This window comes from Phascolarctos cinereus, unplaced genomic scaffold (genome assembly GCF_003287225.1).
Source record: "Phascolarctos cinereus isolate Bilbo 61053 unplaced genomic scaffold, phaCin_HiC Scaffold_4;HRSCAF=312, whole genome shotgun sequence".
Taxonomy (NCBI): domain Eukaryota; kingdom Metazoa; phylum Chordata; class Mammalia; order Diprotodontia; family Phascolarctidae; genus Phascolarctos; species Phascolarctos cinereus.
The window spans coordinates 670,633,651-670,652,351 of record NW_027555847.1 but is presented as its reverse complement, the minus strand read 5'-3'; the positions used below and the strand labels follow the sequence as shown (position 1 = coordinate 670,652,351).

Below are 18,701 nucleotides of genomic sequence, written 5' to 3'. Positions count from 1 at the left end.
CATATACATACTCATTATTATATAGATAATGTTCATTTGTGTTTTCTAAGTCAATATGCAGCTGCAGGGATAACAGTTTCTTTCTGAATTTGATACCATTAGCTTGGGAGATGCTGCCACTCCCAAGGCTCCTGTGCCTATCTGACTGTTGGTAACGGTGGGTAGGCAGTTGTTGCTGGTGGTGATCAGGAAGGTAGGCCCTCTCTCCCTTAATATTGATTGCGGGGTCTGGGCTAGAAGCAGTTTTGGCTATACACAAGAGGAGAGTCTTAAGGAATAGAGGGTGATCAGCAGTGTCAGAATGAACCTGTTGATGAAAAGATTTTGATTGATTGACTTGTTAATATCATTAAAAAGTGTTGCTATGAATATTTTTAAATACTTGGGATCTTTTTGTCTTTGACCACTTTAAGGTGTATGCCTAGCAGGGAGATCTCTGTGTTAAAGAGTGTGGTCACTAGACATTTTAAATATAATTCTAAATTACTTTACAGAGTGATTGGATCAGTTCAGAACTCCCTTAACAGTGTATTAGTATATCCCTATACACTATTTCTATTTTTTTTTCATCTTTGCTAATATGCTGCTTGTGACCTGAAACTTCAGAGTTAGTTTAGTTTCTTCTTATTTCTCTTATTAGTGATTTAGAGCAGGGCTTCTTGAACTTTTTCCAGTCGTGACCCCGTCACCACTTCTTAAACTCTGATTTAGAGCAATTTTTCATAGAGCTGAAATTTGCATTTTTTCTTTCGAAAACTAGTCCATGTCATTTGACCACTTGTCCATTGAGGTGTTGCTCTTGGTCTTCTATATTTGTGTTAATTCTGTATTTATCTTGGGTATGAGACCTGTGTGATAGATGTTTGATGCAAAAATCTTTTCCTAATTGAGAGTTATCCTTCTTATCCTACCTATATAGATTTTATAATCGTAAAAGCTTTTCAATTTCATGTAATTAAAATTGTTATATCTTTTTGGACCTCCTCTAAACCTTGTTTGGTGACGATTCTCTCCCTTTTGGTTAGTTTTGCTGAGTTGCATTTTTTTTCCTTCTCAAATTTTGTTGTTGTTGTTACCTAGGATAGCTCAATGGGCAGGGTATAAGGAAGGAATATATTCAGAAATTAAAGTGATATGAAAACAATAGGTATTTATAAAAATTAAAAGAATTCTTCCTCAGCCATAGTTGTGAAAGATACCTCCATCAGTTTTCTTTCAATCTTTTGATAATGTGATTTTTTTAAATATTTATTCCCCAACGTGGGATTTCTTTGTTCAATGAATTAATTTATTTTTAGTTTTCACTTCCATAAGATTTTGAGTTCCAAATTTTCTTCCCATACCTCCCTCCCCACCCAAAGATGGCATGCAATTTGATATAGACTTTACATATATATTCATATTAAACCTATTTTTACGTTAGTCATATTGTAAAGAAGAATTAGAACCAATGGGAGAAACCACGAGAAAGAAGAAATGAAAAAAAGAGAGAGAGAGCGCAAATAATATGCTTCAATCTACATTCAGACTCCATAGTTCTTTTTCTGGATGTGGATAGCATTTTTTGTCATGAGTCTTTTGGAGTTGGCTTAGAACCTTGCATTGCTAAGAAGAGATTAGTCTCTCAAAGTCATTGCACAATATGGCTGTTACTGTGTACAGTATTCTCCTTGTTCTGCTCACTTCATTCAGCATCAGTCCATACAAGTTTTTCCAGGTTTTTCTGAAGTCTTCCTGCTCATCATTTCTTATAGCACAATAGCATTCCATTACATTCATATTACCACAACTTGTTCAGCCATTCCCCAGTTGATGGGCATCCTCTCAATTTCCAATTCTTTGCCACCACAGAAAGAGCTGCTAAAAGTATTTTTGTACATGTGGATCCTTTTCCTTTTTTCTTTTTTTTTTTGGGTGATGCAATTGGGCTTAAGTAACTTGCCCAGAGTCACATAGCTAGTGAGTATTATGTGTCTGAGGCCGCATTTGAACTCAGGTCCTCCTGACTTTAGGGCTGGTTCTATCCACTGGCCCACCTAGCTGCCCCTGCCTTTTCCCATTTTTATTATCTCTTTGGGGTACAGCCCTAGAAGTGCTATTGCTGGGTCAAAGGGTGCACATTTTTGTAGCCTCTTGGGTATAGTTCCAAATTGCTCTCCAGAATGGTTGGATCATTTTACAACTCCACCAACAATTCATTAGTGTTCCAGTTTTCTCATGTCTTCAACATTTATCGTGTTGGCCAATCTGATAGGTGTAAGGTGGTATCTCACAGTTGTTTTGATTTGCATTTTGCTAATCAGTAGTGATTTAGAGCATTTTTTTCATATGACTATAAGTAACTTTAATTTCTTCATCTAAAAACTGCCTCTTCATATCCTTTGACCATATATTAATTGGGGAATGACTTGTAGTCTTATAAATTTGACTTAGTTCTCTATACATTTGAGAAATGAGGCCCTTATCAGAGAGACTGGTTGTAAAAATTCTTTCCCAATTTTCTGCTTTCCTTCTAATCTTGGTTGCATTGGCTTTGTCCAAAAACTTTTCAATTTAATGTAATCAAAGTTATCCATTTTGCTTTTTGTAATGTTCTCTATCTCCTGTTTTATTTCAGCTAAGAGAAGCCAAAGTGGTTTTGCTGAATTTTTAAAAATTAGAAGCTTTACTCTAGGCTTAGATTAAAGTAGAAATAGTTATGCAGTGGTCCATTTGGTCCTAGGTAGGAGGTCACTTAACCTTATGATGGGTCCAGAAGTCTGTAGTTTGAATCTTTTCAGACTGTAGAGACAATCAGATGGCTCATTTGATCTCTTTCCAATTGTACTGTCACCAAGTTTAGATAGAGTGTGTCTCGTTTGAATCAGAGTATCAGAGTATAGCCTGTCCTCCCCACAAGTCCTTGTGGGGAATGATTGTGGTTTTAGTTTGAATCAGGTGACATCTGTGGAGCACCTGTTTTGGATAGAACACTGTATTGTACTGGAGGGGTGGGGTATATACAGAATAATTAAGACAACAACAATGGTGATAGTAGCTCATCCTATTAAACTTCAACAAAGAGTTTTGCCTGTGTTCAAGGCACTGTGCTCGGTACTGGTATGGCAGAGATGGGCTATAAAAGGAAAGCTCCTCAAGAGCAGGTGTCATTAGGAGACTGTGACATGTCATGTGAATGAAAATATGGCAGGAAAATGGGATCAAGCCAAACAAATTACTTTGGGAAAATTCTAGAAAAGAGAGCACTTCAAGCTGGGGAGACTGTGAAAAGCTAGATGAAAAGAGAGTCCCCTCTTTTCTAGGTACACTGCCCTTGTAGGTGTATGGAGTGTTCCCCCTATAACCTAGGGCACATGCATCTCCTTTTGGTGGATGTTTTCAGATTCTTTGCTGTCATTGTAATTGGAATCATATTCATCTGAGGCCACTCCTAGGATATCCTGCTGGATGATGGATGTTGTATGTCCCATTCCAACCAATTTCTCCCTACTTCCATTCAGCATCACACAACATTTTTATTCAGGTGATACCAAGTTGAAATGATATCAAACCCTGTTTTTCAACTGAGGCCCGCTCAGATATCAATTCCTTACATGCTGCCTCTTCCATGAAGTCTTACATAATTTCTTATCCACTTCCCCACATTAAAGTGAGCTCTCTTTTGAACTTTCAGAACAATTTACTCCTATCTCACTTCTGTCAGTTAACACAGTCTGTCTTATAAAACAACAGATAAATAGATGTAGTACATTGTCTTGGTAGATTATAAACTGTATTAGAGCAGGAATTATTTCTTAGCTATTAATTCCCAGTATAGGTCCTTAGCATTTTTAGCAGAAATACCTATGGATATCTCTTGAGTAATTAAATGAATTAATAAAGGCAACTTGGAAAGAAGAAAAAAGTGTAATAAGGAAACAGGCAACTTGTGATGGCGAGAGATCCTAGAGGTTGGAAAGACCTTTGGTTGACAGTATGTGGCCAGGGCCTTTTTTTTTTCCCTTTTTACAGGTGGAAAAAAACTACCATTTATTTTTAAAAAGAACATTTACATCAAACAGCAAAAGACATAGAATCTGGAAGAGGACAGGATAGAATATTCTCATGTCAACCTGGAAATGTCTTCCAACCATTGCGTCCTAAATTTGAAAAGCTTAGCAATACATTACAGCAAAAGAGTTGGTATATAAATATCAAGAAACCTGATAAAAAGATACACTTAATTAGTTTAACACTGTGAAATATTAACAGAACAGGAGTCGGGACAGACACATGCATTATTTCAACAGGCAAACATTTGGGGCTGGAAAAGCAGATCAGAATCAGTCAAATTGGGGGGGGGGGCTTGAATGACAGAGTAAGGGGTTTATATTTTATCCTCTAGGCCAGCAGTGGGGAACCTGTGGCCTTCTAGATCCTTGGGTGCAGTCTTTTGACTGAGTCCAAGTTTTACAGAACAGATCCTTTTGAGGGGATTTGTTCTGTGAGGTTTAGATTCAGTCAAAGGGCTGCATTTAAGGACCTAGAGGGCCGCATGTGGCCTCCAGGCAGCAAGTTCCTCACCCCTGCTCTAGGCTGTCAGGAGCCTACTGAAAGTTTTTGAGCAGAGATCTGAGGGGTCAGACCTCTGCATTAATAAAAGTTTCCTTAACAGTTTTGTTGAACTCTTACCTGTTACATAACATAGCCGTGATTCTAACTCATTCAGGAATTCTCAAAGTGTGATCTTCTTGACAATTGACAGAAACCGTATCTCCTTCTAATAAATACTTGTTGTGTTGAATCCAACTACCTACACAATCCCTGTGGTGCCCGCTTATGTGGGGAGAGAAAAGAGACAGGGCCATTCCCCCAGTCCTGCTGTTGATTGAGAAGAAATGGTTAGCCAGGTAAGAGGAAGGCCAGGACAGTACTGTGCATGCAAACCAAAGGAAATAGATGATTAGGGGAACAGGGTTTTTTTCTTTTTTTTAAAGTGAGGCAATTGTGGTTAAGTGACTTGCCCAGAGTCACAGCTAGGAAATGTGTCTGAGACCGGATTTGAACTCAGGTCCTCCTGACTCCAGGGCTGGTGCTCTATCCAGTTGTGCCACCTAGCTGCCCCAGGAACAAGTTTTAAGGGACTGGGTGGTCCAGGAAAATGAAAGCCAAGAAATGACCATTGGAGTTGGAAATTAAGATGTCACTGGAACCTCAGAGGAAGCAATTTCAGTAGAACTTGGGCAGGCCTCTTCTCCTCTTCAACCTCAGTTTCATCATTTAATGGCAGATGTTCAACAAACATTTATCATGACATGATTATGGACCAGATACTGTGCTCACCACAGGCTATCGTACTTATCTCCCCCTTAGGAACCTTGAGTGGCAGCCACGTGGAAACAACAAGCAGCAGGCTGTTGGGCTGGGCTTCCCGTAAGAGGGCATCAGTAAAAACTGATTGTGTGTTCGATTGATCTCCATAATCTTTATTTGAATTGCTTTTCTCTATCTCCCTTTCATCTCCATTTCTGCAGCCCACTCCTTCTGACCCTTTCACCTCCTCTTTTGGAGGGGTGGGATTCTCAGAGGACCCTTTTAAAAGTAAACAGGACACTCCCGCTCTGCCACCGAAGAAAAATGTTCCTCCCCGACCCAAGCCACCCAGTGGTAAGTATGATGCCTTTTTCTGTGATCGGTTATTCCTGGTCTGTTCCGCATTACAGGAATACAGGGGAAGTGAACTAAACCTCTTATCCCTCCGCTTCTCTGATTCCGATCTCAGAGAAGCCCAGGAGCAGCTTCGAACTGGGGCTGTTTGGATTTGCAGTGAAGTTGTTTTGATTTTATTTCAGCAGTATCGGGTTGGGTTGCCTTCTGCATTCTAAATTCATGGTGCCTTCAAAATGTAGCATGCTAATTCTTCTTTGGTACTGAAGGTTCACCTTCTCTGGCAGTTTTCAAGAGAAGGCTGGATGGCTGCTTGTTGGGGTTCTGTAGAAGGGATTTATCTTGAGGTAGAAGTCCCTCCCAGCCCAGAGTCTTTGGAATTCTCTGTGACATCTCACACAGAAAAAGCCAGAAAAGGGAACCTTTTTTCCTGTTAGAATCATCAGCTAGTTGAAATTGTTCAGAGACTTTATTCCACACCAGGCATACATTCTTATTAAACATGTTGTCAGATTAGTGAAGTAAAAATTAGAACCAACAGGAGGAACCACCAAAAAGAGGAAACAAAACTCATCAGAAGAGGAAAATAAACAGCAAACAGTATGCTTTGATCTGCATTCAAATTCCATAGTTCTTTCTTTGGATGTGGATAGCTTTTCCATCACGAGGCCTTTGGAGATGTCTTAGATCCTTGTATTGTTGGGAAGGGTTAAGTTTATCAGTATTAGTCATCGCACAACGTGGCTGTTATTGTGTACAACATTCTCCTGGTTCTGCTCACTTCACTCAGCATCAGACCATACAAGTCTTTCCAGGTTTTTCTGAAGTCCACCTGCTCATCATTTCTTATAGCACAATAGTATTCCACTACATTCATATACCACAACTTGCTCAGCCATTCCCCAGTTGATGGGCATCCTCTCAATTTCCAAGAATATAAAATTTAATGAGGATAAATGGAGAGATTTATTCTTGAGAAGCTGGTTTTCCAAGCTTGGGTATGAGCCGGGAGAGGCAGGCAGCCATTTTGTCTGGAATAGACTGGGTATTAAAATGGGTTTCAGGCTCACTAAGAGTGAGCAATGTGATGTGGCTACCAGATCTACTAAGGGGATCTTAGGTTGTATTCTAAGAGACCTTGTGTCCTTCTGTGTTGTGCTCTGTCAGACACCTTGCAAGTACGGTGTTCCATTCTGGCCTCCACTTTTGGGAAGTCGGAGGGTGACTAGAATAGTGAAGGACCTGAAGAGAAGGAAAGCTTTGGAGGGGACATAGTCGGTATCTTGAAATATCTGATGGACTGTGTTACAGAGTAATAAAAGCTAGCATGGATGTAGCACTTCAAGGTTTCCAAGGCCTTGTGGAATAAATGCTATAGGTATAATTATTAAGACTCAGAGAGTCAATAAGATGCAATGAGGGCCTGTTCCATGGCCACCTGATTAGCAAGTATTGAAAGCAGCACAAGACACCTCAGGCCTCCCCTGATTCCATACCTAACGAGGGTGGCCCCACATGTTTTGCTTGTCTCCAGAGGGCAGAACTAGGAGGAACTGGTGTGAGTTACAGAGGTACACACTTGTAGGTCTGGTGTAAGGAAAAACTTTCTAACGATTTGAGGTGTTCAAAAATGTAATGGGCTTTCTTGGGACCTTGTAGGTCCCTCTTCCTTAGTGGTCTTTGAGCAAAGACTTGATACCCATCTATTGGTTTAGTATGTTGGAGAGGGAAGTCTTGTCTTGTTCAGGTACAAATTGGACTCCATGGCCTATGAGCTTCCCTATAGTTCTGACATTCTGTGAATGAATCTGTTAATGGGATGATGAGATGAAAGGTTTTTCTTAATATTGTAAAACAAAAAGTAATACTCTTAGAGAAAGTCAGTGCATCTCACAAATCTGTTTTAATTATTTTTGTTGTCCATTTATAGCTTTGATAAAATGAAGTAATAGGATCTTAAGAGTCAGAATTGTGCTCTCCATCAGTTCTTTTTTTCCAGGCAAGATGATAGCCAAACCTCGTCAAGAATATAGATGATAATTGGCTGCTGTTAGTCAACAGAAGTTTGTCTGATCTTTTCACTTCGCTTATCTCCTGGCTTTCTGTGCCCAAGCCATCCATCCATGCTCACTTCTCTCCCAGCTCTGCTCGGGACTCTCTAGACTTTCCCTCCCCTGCCCCAGCAGTCTTCTCACCATGGAAATGCCTCTGTCTCTGTGCCACACCCCCACCTATCCATTTAGTGAGTTTCTGCTTAGAACCTCCGTTTAAGGATATGCCATGGCTAGCTAGCCATGCTCACCTCTCTCATGGCTCTACTCCTGCTTTTAACCATTTGGGATGGAAATCTTTCTGAAATATGTTAATATGTTTTCCTTCTTAAAGGGGAAACAATGAGTGTGATTTCTTTTTGTTATTGTTTATTATTTTATTTTATTCTTTTTTTTGTAAATAGTACTTTATTTTTTCCAATTATATGTAAAGATAGTTTTCAATATTCATTTTTATAAGATTTAGAGTTCCAGATTTTTCTCCCTCCTTACCTTCCCTCCCCACTCCCTAAGATGGCAAGCAATCTGATATAGGTTATACACGTGCAGTCATGTTAAACGCCTTTCCACATTAGTCATGTTGTGAAAGAAAAAAACAACAACAGGGAAAAGCCGCACAAAAAAAAGTGAAAATAATATGCTTCGATCTGCATTCAGACTCCATAGTTCTTTCTCTGGATGGATAGCGTTTTCTGTCAGGAGTCTTTTGTTGTTGTCTTGGATCATTGTATTGCTGAGAAGAGCTACATTGATCATTGCACAGTGTTAGTGTGACCGTGTCCAGTGTTCTCTTCTGGTTCTGCTCACTTCACTCAGCATTAATTCATGTAAGTCTTTCCACTGATCATCATTTCTTATAGCACAATAGTATTCCATTGCATTTATATACCACAGCTTGTTCATCCATCCTCTGATTTTTACTTCTTTGCCACCACAAAAAGAGCTGCTATAAATATTTTTGTACATGTAGGTCCTTTCCCCTTTTTTATGATGTCTTTAGGGTACGCACCTAGTCGTGGTATTGCTGGGTCAAAAGGTATATACAATTTTATAGCCCTTTGAGCATAGTTCCAAATTGCTCTCCAGAATGGTTGGATCAGTTCACAAGTCCACCAAAATGCATTAGTGTCCCAGTTTTCCCACATCTTCTCCAATATTCATTGTGTTCCTTTTCTGTCATATTAAGCAATGTGATAGGTATGAGGTAGTACTTCAGAGTTGTTTTAATTTGCATTTCTCTTTTCAGTGGTGATTTAGAGCACCTTTTCATATAACTATGGATAACTTTAATTTCTCCATCTGAAAACTGCTGTTTATGTCCTTTGACCATTTATCAATTGGGGCATGACTTGTGTTCTTATAAATTTGACTCAGTTCTCTATATATTTGAGAAATGAAGCCTTTATCAGAAACACTTGCTGTAAAAATTGTTTCCCATCTTTCTGCTTTCCTGACAGTGAGTATAATTTCACTTTTTATTGATGATTCATTATAATTATTGTGAATCACATATGTAACACTAGAAAGCCTTTCAGCTGTTTCTGTTCAATAACTGTGATTGTCCACATTTCTGGCAGGCGCCCCCTCCCCTCCCCTTTCTGCTCAGCTGCCTTTAATCTGCTGTGAGCAGATAATTCAGTTCAACTAATAATAATTCACATTTCTATAGTATTTTCAACTTACAAAACACTATCCATGCAACGGCACTGTGAGGTAGGTAATGCAAGTTTCATTATCCCCATTTTTCAGTTGAGGAAAATAAGGCACAAGGTGGTTAAATGATTTGTTCAGTTAGTTAAATGTCAGAATTAGAACTCACCTTTAGGTCTTATGTCTCAGTAACAGAGCTCTTGCCACCTTATCATACTACTGCTTTATCAATAAACAAGTATCTTCTTTGTGTGAGACACTGTACTGAATGTTGTGAGATAGGAAGATAAAATAAGATGCATTCTTGGCTCTTATGGAGCTTACCAGTATAATAAGCTTAGTAAGAGTTACATGTGATAGAAGAAATCATTGAAAATCTACAACTCTGGCTTTAGTGTTGAGGTTTTTTGACAGCTATTTTCCTTAATTCTGTCTGGGTTCAGAACTATGTTCAGGAAGTTTGAATTTGTGGGGATGTTATTACAGGTGTGTATTCAATTCAATTAGTATTTGTTGTTCAGTTGTTTTTCAGTTATGTCTGACTCTTCATGACTCCATTTGGAGTTTTCTTGGCAAAGATACTGGAGTGGTTTGCCATTTCCTTCTTCAGCTCATTTTACAGATGAGAAAACTAAGGCAAACAGGGTGAAGTGACTTGCCCAGAGTCACCTAGCTAGAGTAAGTGTCTGAGGCTAGATTTGAACTCAGGAAGATGTTTTCCTGACTCCAGGCCCAGCACTCTATGCACTATGGTGCCACCTAGTATTAATACTTATCAAACAAATACCCACTAAGTATAAGGCACTGTGTTAGATACTGAGGCTATCAAAATGAAAGAGAAAGGGGGGAGGGAGAGGGAGAGAGTGAGTGTGAGTACATTTCTTCAGGGCTGACTTTGTGCTAGGCCCTGTGTTAGGGGCTGGGATCCAAGTACAAGAAAACAAGATGGTCCCTACTCTCAAGGAGCTTACATTCTAATAAAAGAATACAGACCATCAAGGGGCAGAGAGGAAGGAGAATATTGGGGCAAGGCAGCTAATGGGGAAATGTTGAGCTGGGAGTGCAGTGATTGGCTGATGTCCCTCAAGTAATGGCAATCCTTAGGAGCAGCTAGGTGGTGCAGTGGAGGAGCAGTTAGGTGGCACAGTGGATAATTATGGCCTTGGAGTCAGGAGGACCTGAATTCAAATCCAGCCTCACACACTTGACACTTACTAGCTGTGTGACTATGAGCAAGTCGCTTAACCCCAATTGCCTCACCAAAAAGAAAAAAAAAAAAAAGAAATGGCAGTCCTGGCCAGGGACTCATCTTGACAGAAAGCCTCAGGGCATTGTCCTCAGAGGTAGACAAAGCAGCTGGTGTGGAAGTAGAGCAATGCAGACAGTGAAGTGAGCACACTTCAGGTCCTAGAAGTTCTTATTTCTTTGTAGGATTTTCATACAGCTCCCCTTGATTTCAGCATCTCTGCTGGGTGAGTTGTTCAGCTGCATGCTCGTCACCTGCTCCTTTCCATAGCTGACTCCCTTCTCAATTCTCAGCTTCCAGGGGGTCATGCTCTTTGAAGTTGCTTCCTCCTCCATTGCCCCATGCCCCAGTTCAAGTCTTGTCTGTAGCATGTGTCTGTGCTCGCCATTGGATAACTTGTCATCAAAAACAAGGAGTTTAGAATACAGTAGAGCTGATAAGAAATATAAAGATAAGCATAACATTGCCCCAACCACTGTTGTTTCAAATACTTAATAGATGCTTGTTCTTTGATTAAAGCGTCCTAGTCAAACCCCAGTGTAATGTCATTTAGCATTTGCTTCTTTCTAAGTTTGTTCCATTGATCTACATACAGTCTTGTTACTTAGCTTTGTGTTACTCACAATCATTTATAATGAAATGAGTTGGGATGTGTTTGAATAACCATATTTTTGTGGACTGTACTACCATCTAGTCAGTCACCCAGTCTCAAAAGCTCAGTCATCACTGACTTTTCCCTTATTCAGTCAATTGCCAAGCTAATTCTACATCCTTAATATCCTGCAAGCCTTTTTACTCCTTTCCACTTTCCCTTGTTACATTCAGCTTTAGTTCTGGCCTTCTTTATGTCTTGTGGATAATTGTGATATCCTCCTAACTAATCTTCCTACCTGTTTTTTCCCTCTCCAGTCCACTGGACCATGGCACTTCCCAATTCAAAGCATTCAGTGGTTCCCAATTTTGTGTGTGTGTGTGTGTGTGTGTGTGTGTGTGTGTTGTGTGTGTGTGTGTGTGTTTGTATACACATAAGCTCCTTGGCCTGGCATTCAATGTGCTTCACAAGCTGACTCCCGCCTGCCTTATTAGATACTATTCCTTTTCTTACTTACTGTGTTCCAGCCAAACCTAGCTTAGGAGGTGTTCCCCAGGCTTGTCCAGATTTTTCCAGCCTCTAAGGCACATACTGTCCCTCAATCTGAATTGGTCTTCCCTTCCTATTTCTACCCTTGACTTCCTTCCCTTCCTTCAAGACAGGTCCAGAGTCATCTGTTCCATTAAATCTTTCCTGTTCTTCTCCCTAGGTTCCATTTTTTCCATTTTTAGTCGTTGCACCTTTCTTGACTCTCTCAGGCCATTCTGTTTGGATATCTCCTACCCACTTATATTACAACTTGAATTTTAGTTATTTGTCTTGTCTCTTTAGATTGCAAACTTCTTGAGGGCAGAAACTATGTTGACTTTCATCTGTGTATCTTTAGCACCTAGCACAGTTTGTTATATATACTGGAATGTTAATAAATGTTTGGATTGAATTGATTGTGACAGGGCTTAAAAGTGGCCTGAACTTTCCTTATTAAATTCTCTTTGCTAGATTAGCTAAATTAAATTATTTTGGCCTTTCCACATTGACCTCATTTTATAACCTCTTACACATTTTGTGAAGAGAGGCAATTTAAGTTAATTGAAATTAGCTTAATCCTGGGATTCAGGAAGCCTCAATTCTCTTCTCCTTTCTTCTCATTAACTTTTTCTGTATAATATCACCAGATAAGGAATATCCCCATTCCTGTCTACCTCACAAGGATGTTACTAAGATAAGTGAATGAAATCTTTAACCTCTATAGTCCTCAGTTTCCTTTTCTGTAAATAGGGAGGGAGGGACAGACTCAGTTGGACTACATTATCTCTAAAGCCATTTCTTGCTATGATACTATGGAGTGCTGTGAGCTACTTGGACAACAGGCTTTGTAAATATAGCATATTATTATTATTGTTATTATTATTATTATTATTTTTTTTTAGGCAGTTGGGGTTAAGTGACTTGCCCAGGGTCACACAGCTAGTAAGTGTCAAGTGTTTGGTCTGAAGCCGGATTTGAACTCAGGGCTGGCACTCTATCCACTGTGCCACCTAGCTGCCCCCATATTATTGTTTTATTGCTAATACGTTAGGGAAACCTGGAGGATTCATTTGTCTTTGACTTTCCCTTTATACTAGATGAAATGCTGAAATGTTCTGTGTATAAGATAGATGTGGAGTCTATGACATCTATTGTCTTGTGTGTTTACCCAGTAGTCAGGAACTCAAGGGTAGGCAACTTCTAGGGTGGTACCTCAGGAGGGACACTTTCATTATGGGTTTTCATAAATGCAAATATTCTTATTACTAGAACATCCCATTCTCCTTAGTGCATAGAAGTTGGTTATGATGTCAAGTCTAACATGTTCTGATGAAGGCTCAAAGGCTCCATGGACAGTAACCTACATGGACACAGTTTTAAAACTTGATCTGGGGTACCCAGGTGCCTTGCCCAGGCTCTGCTTTGTTCATGTGGATTGAAATGCAATCATTGTACTTAAATGCAGGGCAATTATTATTCAGCTATCTATAAATATATATTTAACAGCAGTTTCAGGTTTGACAAATTGTATCTGAGGAATCTTGTAGGCTTTTGTATCAAATTCTGTTAAAAATGTGTCTTTTAGTTTAGGAAACTTCATTCTGTTTTCCTGTGTATACTTATCCTTCCTTCTCTCTATGCAATTGAGAGTAAGTGGTTACTTAAAACGTGAAAAATTACTTAGCCTCTTATAAGAGACAGAGATGAGTATTGGAGGAGAACCCTGCTCAAGTAGCAAACTTTCAGATGGCAGTAATTTCCGTTGATGTCTTGGTCTCTTTGCCTGAAGTCTATAGCCAAAACATGTTAACCAGTGAAGCAAGAAAACGTGCCGTGTAAAAACCTACCAATGGAAAATGTTGGAGCATTGTTTTCATTTCAGTTCTATCAAAGAAAAATTGACAAAGCATGTTTCAAAGTTTTGAAAATTCATACAGTTTGAATAGTGCCATTTGTGATCATTCCCTGGCACCACTGAAAAACATGGATGATATAATGCTAGGAACCAAAGAGAGAGGTCAACCTCTCTTGCTTTTGGTATTCATAACTAGAGGAGCTAGGATGGAGAAGTTTATATCTAATACACTGATGTGTGTGTTCCATACTTCTTAATAACCTTATTCATTCACGTATGAAACACCTACTGTGTACAAAGCATTATACTAGGTCCTAGGTAGAAATTTAAGGGTGTTTTCTTTGTTACCTTAGCTTGATGGGGGAGATCAGCTTGCATGAACAGGCAAACAGAATGATACTGCATTTTTAAGGCTCTAATGAAATAGTTCTAGAAAAATAAATCCAATGGAAGTGCTCTATGGCCTCATTTTCTCTGACTTAAGCTTGATTTTTGAGAGGAATTTTTGAGGGTTTAGTGGAAATAGTAGTAGACTCTGATTCAAAGACTTGAGTTCATGTCCTTATTCTGCCACTTACTATCTTTGTGACCTTGGGTAAATCATTTGACCTATCTGATCCTTAGTTTTGTTGTAAAATGGAAAAGATAACACTTGTACTACCTACTAGGCTGCCATGAGGTTCAGATGAGATAATCACATGTGAAAAACACATTGTGAGTTGTAAAATGCTATACAAATATGAGTAGATATTATTGATTAAGTGGATAGCTGTGGTAACTCTGTGCTAGAGACTGTGTTGACATAGTTCCTGCCCATTAGGAGTTTATGTTGGGAGGAGTCATAAAATAGCAGAAGTATACACACTACATAGACCACATATACCTTTTTAATTAGCTTTTATGTTTGTTTGATTTTGTTAGATTTTTACATTTTGCTTATTTAATACTTCTTTCTAAAGAAAGATTACTAGAAAAAGCATTTAGGGGTAGCTGAGAATCTGTTTGTGAAATCATCATCATACAGTCACGCAGTCTTCAGCATGCTTTCCTCAGCAGCCCTATGGGGCAGAGAGAGCCAAGTACAACTCCTTTACTTTGGGTGAGCTGGGTTTTGTTCTTTTGTACCATATAAATAAATACTTTGCTGCTGGTGATAGCATCAACAGTGGAAATGCCGTCTGTTTTACTGAAGCTCAGACAGATGACATGCCAAAGGTCACATGTTGAAAGGTCTTCAGAGGCAGGACTCAAACTCGGGCCTTTTGACTTCAGCCCGCTCCTTTTCCTATAATCCACACTGTCCCTGAACATATTGAATCTGATTTAATGTAAACTTTTTGCGTTGAAAACATTCAGTAAGGCATTCAGTGATTGGTAGTTTTTTTCTTTGCAGAGGAGGTTTCATTTATTCCACAGATATACATTGAATGTCTACTATGTACAAAGGACTGGTACTAGATGCTGAATGATAGTACTTTACAAAAATAGGGAGCTGTGTAATTTATAATGTACCTCTATTACCTTATTTGATCTTCACAGCAACCCTGTGGCAGGGAATGGGATTTTTTATCCCCACCTCACAGATGAGAACAATGAGGCCCTGACCCAGAGAGGTTGAGCGACTTCCTTTATCAGGGTCACACAGCCCCAAAGTGGCAGAGCTGATTTCAAGTCCAGTTTTCTCTCTTAATCTCTGAAAGAAAATTCAAAAGTTACACCAGTTTGCATGGGCTAAAAACAAGCTTATATCTGTGACCTTATACAGTTTCCATTTTGTATTTCCTTCGTAGAATCACAATACTCAGAAGGGAAGGGACATTAGACATCTACTAGTTGAACTCTTTCATTTGACAGATGGGAAAGCCAAGATCCAGGAATGCTCAGTCTTTGCTGATGATCAATCAGCTAGTTAGTGGTACTTAATTCGTGGACATCCCACTGCCTAGCCCGGGATTCAGTCAACTATACTACACTGCAGAATATTGTGTTTTTTCAAATTTTGTGGGAGTGATTTAGGTGGTTCCCTTGACTTAATTCCTGAGAGCTACAAGTATTAGAAGTAATATGTCTTTTTCTGCAGCAGAAGATGCTACATTTAAACATTTCTAGATAATAAAGTCTGGTCCCAGTATCAAACTTTCTAGAATTTCTTGCAACAAATTGATGAACTGTTTTACTTCATAGCTTTACTAGCTGACTTTCTTCTCGTGGCCAGGTGGACATTTTGCCGTTGTGATTTGCATTCCTTTCAAGGTTGCTCTCAATAAGTTTTAAGTGAGCAGGCATTCATTTTGGCCAGGTTTATTTGTTTCTTCCAGGCACACTGAAAACGAATACCTAGCAAGCCTCCTGAAACCTGACAGTTAAACTTAGTACACGTACAATTCTCTCAGGTAAACAATGATATATTTTCTGCAACGAACTACAGATTGAAATCAGTCAGAGTTCACCGCTGAATAGTTTCTAGGTAAAAGTTGTTGATTTGCAAAGAGAGAAACAGATTTTTTTTTTTAAGTGCAGGAAATGGCTGTGTGGGTGTCAGTGATTGGGTTACAAGCAGAATTCAGTCCTTTAGTGCTGTGATACGGAGATCTGGCTGCGCTGGCCCCACCCTTCCCCACTTCCTTCACACGAAGCCCGGTGCATCTCTCTCCCCTGTGGTTTGGGTAGTACAGCAAGCCAGTGACATTAGTGGAAGAGCCTCGACCACGAACCATTAAATGACCTTTAACCTCCACTCCAATTTTATTATTAATATATTGCTTCTAATGACCTTTTAACCCTAACAACTCTCCAGAATAATATTTTTATAAATTCTTACACGAGAATTCTACTGAGAAATATCTGTTTGCATTGTACATATAAAGTCCAATGCCAGTGACCTGGTGTCCTTATTCAATATAAGTGGTGACCTACAAAATACAGTTTTTCTAATAGGAAGTATGTCCTGTCTTATGTCTTTGTAGAGCTTAAATTCAGGGCAACTTGATGTTGAATTTAGGTGCTTTCTTTAGGGTATGATTTTGTATCCTTAAGTTATACATATTTCCAAATCCATTGTGACTGGGTGTGTAACAGTAATGTTAGTAATTAGAAACTTGTTACAAATCACATAATTGATTAATGAGGTTGGTTGTCAATATTAGGTAGTTAGGATCGATTTGTTCTATGCAACATTAAAATGTCAAGCAAAAATGGAAACCAGAATAGTCAGCAAATATTTGATTATATTCTCTCTCTTCTTTTTAATCCCTCTTTTCTGGCCCTCTTGTTTATTGCACAAATATATAGAAATTGGTTTCTCCGGTTTTACCATGTGGTTAATGCCTTCCACCCTCAGGTTACACTTTAATTCTGTTCCCACAATGATTTTTAAAAAAATTTTTTTGAAGATTCTGAGTTGTTGAAATAGAAATAGCCACTATTTCCCATGACTCTTGGTAGACTATTTAGGCAGGTTTTTTATTTTTGTTGAGTCAGAAATGAGTATTAGAGACTTGATCTTTACAATGAGAAATGCATGTTTCAGGGAAGTTTATAGAAAATGCATCTAAATCAGAGGTTCTTAATTAGTCTTAGGTACTGACCTTAAAAAATATTTTGACAATTCTTTCAATATAATTGGTTTCCTTTTCAGACTACGTATTTTATTTTGTGCATTTAAAAAGATTATTCTGGGATTAAGTCCATAGGCTTCACCAGACTGCCAAAGGGGGCCGTGACAAAAAAGGTTAACAACCCCTGATCTAAATAGATGCTCATTTTAGAAAATATTATGCTGAGAAAATCCTTAGAATCCAAGACCTGGAATTTTCAGCTGTCTTCAGAAAAGCATTTTCTAGAACTAGGACAAAGTGCTCTTTCATCATTTTAGTGTCTCCAGTTAATTATACATGACTGACAACTGTCTGGGGTCCTACATTATTTCTTATTTTGAATTGTGGAAGGCGTATAATTCTTTCTTGGGTTTCCTCTGGAGAAAAAAAACCCCAAAACTTTAATAGGTGATCCTTCTCTGCATAGATAATTGTGAATTAAAAACAGAAGCATTTGCCTACTTTAGTGTACACCCACCAGAAAGAACTGATTGAGTAAGAGTTTGGTAACAGTCATCGCTAGTGAGATATAGCTGATGCTGAACCACTAAGGAAGGGCTCATGATCATGATGTAGAGGGTGGAAGAGCATAGGATTTGAGAGTCAAGGGAGGCCCGTCAGTCCCTGTGGTTAGAAGATTCTTGGGCGAGAGTCTCTGCTCTGTCAATTACTAGCTTGCACCACCCTAGTGACAGTGTACTTTTTAAAAAAATACTTCTGTGAACACACTATTCCCACCCCCACCCCAACCAGTAGAATGTGAGTTCCTCAACATTGTAGAGTTCCTCTACAGCAACAGAGACTGATGGATTTTTATATTGGGTAGGCAGTGTGGTATGGTGGAAAGAGCTTTTGCTCTGATATCAAAGGACATGGGCTGAAATCATACACCCCATCCCTGATATTTGACTAACTGTGTGTTGTTGGGCAAGTCACTGCACCTGCCCTGGCCTTAGTTTCCTCATCTGTAAAATGAAGGGGTTGGTTTAGATGGATGACCTCTGAGGTACTTTCAGCCCTATATCCATGGTTCTGTGATCTTGTGTATCACCATTGTTAAGTATAGGGCCTGGCACTTAATAAATGATTAATTGATTGATTGTGAGCAAGTCAGTTCATTTCTCTGAAACTTAGTTTCCTCATCTCTAAAATAGGAACAATACTACTTGTACTTTATACTTCACAGGGCTCTTGTGAGGAAAATATTTGAACTATAAAACGTTGTGCGGGTTCGTAGAATTTAGAGTTAGCAGTCATCTTGTCCAGTCCTCATGTTTTACAGTTGAAGAAACTGAGGCCCAGAGAGGAAAAAGAACTTTCTCAATAAATGTAAGTTGTTGTTCCCATGGTCTCTGGGGGCCAGCAATAGAGACGATTCTCCTAGACCTTGAGCGGGTTGATGGCAGTGGAAGAGCATGGGCAACCAGAGATCTTTCTCACAGTTTAGCCATCGAGAGATCATGGTTGTGCGATACCCAGAAGCAGCTCCTTCTTGATTTCCTTGCTTTCCCCTGTGTTAGGGCAGTTAGGCTTATTC

At 39.2% G+C, this 18,701-nt stretch overlaps 1 protein-coding gene across 6 annotated transcripts in view; it reads left to right on the top strand.

Moving 5' to 3' along the window:
* EPS15L1 (epidermal growth factor receptor pathway substrate 15 like 1) overlaps window positions 1–18,701 on the top strand; it is a 129,081-nt gene that overhangs the window by 91,937 nt on the left and 18,443 nt on the right. For 5 of the 6 annotated variants that reach the window (XM_078154060.1, XM_078154061.1, XM_078154059.1 and 2 more), the window contains one exon: window positions 5,514–5,646. The exons of the other annotated variant lie outside the window; for it this stretch is intronic. In XM_078154060.1, coding sequence (XP_078010186.1) covers window positions 5,514–5,646 — 133 coding nt within the window. The remainder of the gene's footprint in view (window positions 1–5,513; window positions 5,647–18,701) is intronic. 6 annotated transcript variants of the gene reach the window in all.